This window comes from Dermacentor albipictus, chromosome 5 (genome assembly GCF_038994185.2).
Source record: "Dermacentor albipictus isolate Rhodes 1998 colony chromosome 5, USDA_Dalb.pri_finalv2, whole genome shotgun sequence".
NCBI classification, from domain to species: Eukaryota; Metazoa; Arthropoda; class Arachnida; order Ixodida; family Ixodidae; genus Dermacentor; species Dermacentor albipictus.
This window is the reverse complement of record NC_091825.1, coordinates 90,810,001-90,812,592: the sequence shown is the minus strand read 5'-3', so window position 1 is coordinate 90,812,592 and position 2,592 is coordinate 90,810,001. Positions and strand designations below refer to the sequence as shown.

The window sequence follows — 2,592 nt, the reverse complement described above, 5'->3', positions numbered from 1 at the left end:
AAGCCGAAATCTACCGCAGCTGACATAGCTGCAGCAAAGTGTGCATTGGATTGGATTTAAAAAAAAAAACGTTCCGTGCCAATATTAGATTAAGGTTGCAGTCGAATCTAACGCGCATTTCACTTCTAGTAAAATTTTCGAAAAAAAGATTGTGCGTTTGTCAAAATCGCGTAAATACGATATACTTCGCTAACTAACTGCGCAGTAAGTGGCACTTTATGCAAGAAGTAGCCAAGTCTTTGTATTGTGAATATTTTTTATTATTGTTCTGTAGGTACTGTCTTCACAGTTATTATTACCTGATTATATCTTGCTGATATTTACCTGACTTTCAACATGACTTGAATGCACTGTGTGCCTTCTGCAAAGCTTCATAAATCCGAGCTTTATCGGCATATTTTATTTTGTTGTGGTTAAAAAAATGGCACTTCTCGCATATGTCTCTCACACATTTGGTTGAGGGACAAGAAATTCCGGCAGAACTTATCTCGCCATGAACACCAACGTTAATGTGATTAGAATTATAGAGCAATATAGCGACACACCCCGTAGCCACCGCCGACACACGATATAGAAGCCTCACAACCAATAACATTGCCAAATTATGCCACGACATGGTGCATCTTGGTTAAATGATGGCACCCTAGTATCCTGGTTGCAATGGCTCTGAATCAAGTGGCCGCGCTTGACGCTTAGCCATTATACAATATTATATTACATTATAATATATTTTATTACACTATATCTATTATGTTATATTATATTATATTATTCTATTAAACCTGCATACCCCTTGTTAAACCTTTTTTTCGCACATCCATTCATAGAGATTGGCCGATAATGGGCCCATGCCAATATCACGTATGCTGCGCCGAAATTGTCTGTTCGGGTGCATAGCCAGTGACACAAGATGGTCCGATGGTTGGCTTAGAACCCACGGTTAATGCAGCATAGAAGCTCGATGCTCTACTCAATAGACAGTCATAGACTACCCAGTGTCCGAAGTAGGCGCGAAAGAAGTTAGCCGAGGACAGCTGGATAGAGAGAGAGAGAGATAGAGACGTGCCGCAAACTGGTTGGAGTTCCCGAAGAAAGCTAATCGCATAAAAAGTGTTGCAAGTGTTTAAAGGGCAAATGCTAGCAGTCTAAGGGACTGAACGCAGAAGCGCTTGTTGTCGAAATTTCAACATGTTGTGCATGCCTGCCAGGCCACCGCAGATACAATTTTGAAGTACCGATTCATGAATGTATGACAATGCATTTTATTCGAATTACTATTGGCACACGTTTTCCACGTGTGCCGTTGTCTCAATTCAAGCAAATATTTTTGGAGTCTTGAAACAGTATAAACCACAACTTAAGAATACTTAAGTGGTTGATTATACAAAACTCTTGTAAGCTGCGGCATTATAATCATAATCACTATATGTGGGCCACACATAAAAATACCATATTTGGATAAAAAATAAAACAGGGAGCTGTAGTTTTGGCTGTGCGCCATTCTTATTTGCACACATTCATTTCTTTCCGTTATTCGTTGTTTCTTTAGCACGCAATCGTACGTGAAGAGTTAAATCCAAATGAATCCGTACATTTGGACAGAAAACCGAAGCTACGTATTTTCGCGTCTATCAGCACAAACGTCGGTCCGACAAACCCAGAAATTCATTTTCTTCAAATTCAGCTTCAATTCAAATTCAGCTTCAATGGCCCATTTTTGTTATTCGCTTATAAATAAGAAAAAAATATACGTTTGCTTCAATCATTATTTATGGTTCAGTGCTGCAAATTCACGTATACGGTTAATTAACACGAATCGTCAACGACGAATCCATAATATAAAAAAATTAGGAACAAATAACTGCGAAAACGTATGCAGGATTTAGTCTAAAGTACTGCAATGTGAGTACACGTTAAACGTCTATTACGTCCGACACCTTCAGGTACTTTCGTATGTACCACCAACAATCTTCATCTAGTTCGTCCAATTGCTTTCTCGCATCCAGGGGTCGGTGACATACCACCTTCTCCTTAACGACACCAGCTGCCCTCATGTATCCGTCCAAGCATTTGAGGCCCAGCAGAGCAACGGCAACCATGTCTGCAGCTTCTGTGGCACTCACGGCTACGTGTTCTTGTACAAGCTCTACCACCTTTGCGTGTTCGTACACTAATTCAAGAGCACGTGCGCAGTACGTATCTCGGTCGCCGATGACAAAGCGCGCTGCTCGATGGACAAGGCTACTGTTACGGTTTGTGACATTCTGGATGGCAGCCAGTTCACGCCCGAGAGCTTCGCCAACGTTGGTGCATCTGAAACGAAGGAGGCAGTAATTATTGTGCACTCGTGGCACAAGGCTTCTCAAGAACGGTCCCATTGTTCTGCCCAACATTGTTGTCAAGGTGAGTTCGGTGAGGGCTTTGCTTTTCATGGCGAGATGTGCTAATGATTCACCATCTCTTGTGCTCAGACGATTGCATTCAAGTGTTATGCTATTCAGGTTAACGTTATACGACAGCGCTCGCACCAGGCGGCTTTCCGAATCATTGTCAAGCAGGTGAATGTGATTATACAAATCAGTCCAATGAAGA

At 41.6% G+C, this 2,592-nt stretch overlaps 1 protein-coding gene across 1 annotated transcript in view; it reads right to left on the bottom strand.

Annotated features, from left to right (window-relative positions):
* Window positions 1-1,393: 1,393 nt before the first annotated feature.
* LOC139060526 (uncharacterized) overlaps window positions 1,394-2,592 on the bottom strand; it is a 7,079-nt gene continuing 5,880 nt past the window's right edge. Inside the window, exon 2 of the mRNA XM_070539687.1 lies at window positions 1,394-2,592. This exon is cut by the window's right edge and continues 1,548 nt beyond it. Coding sequence (XP_070395788.1) covers window positions 1,914-2,592 — 679 coding nt within the window. The 3' untranslated portion in view covers window positions 1,394-1,913.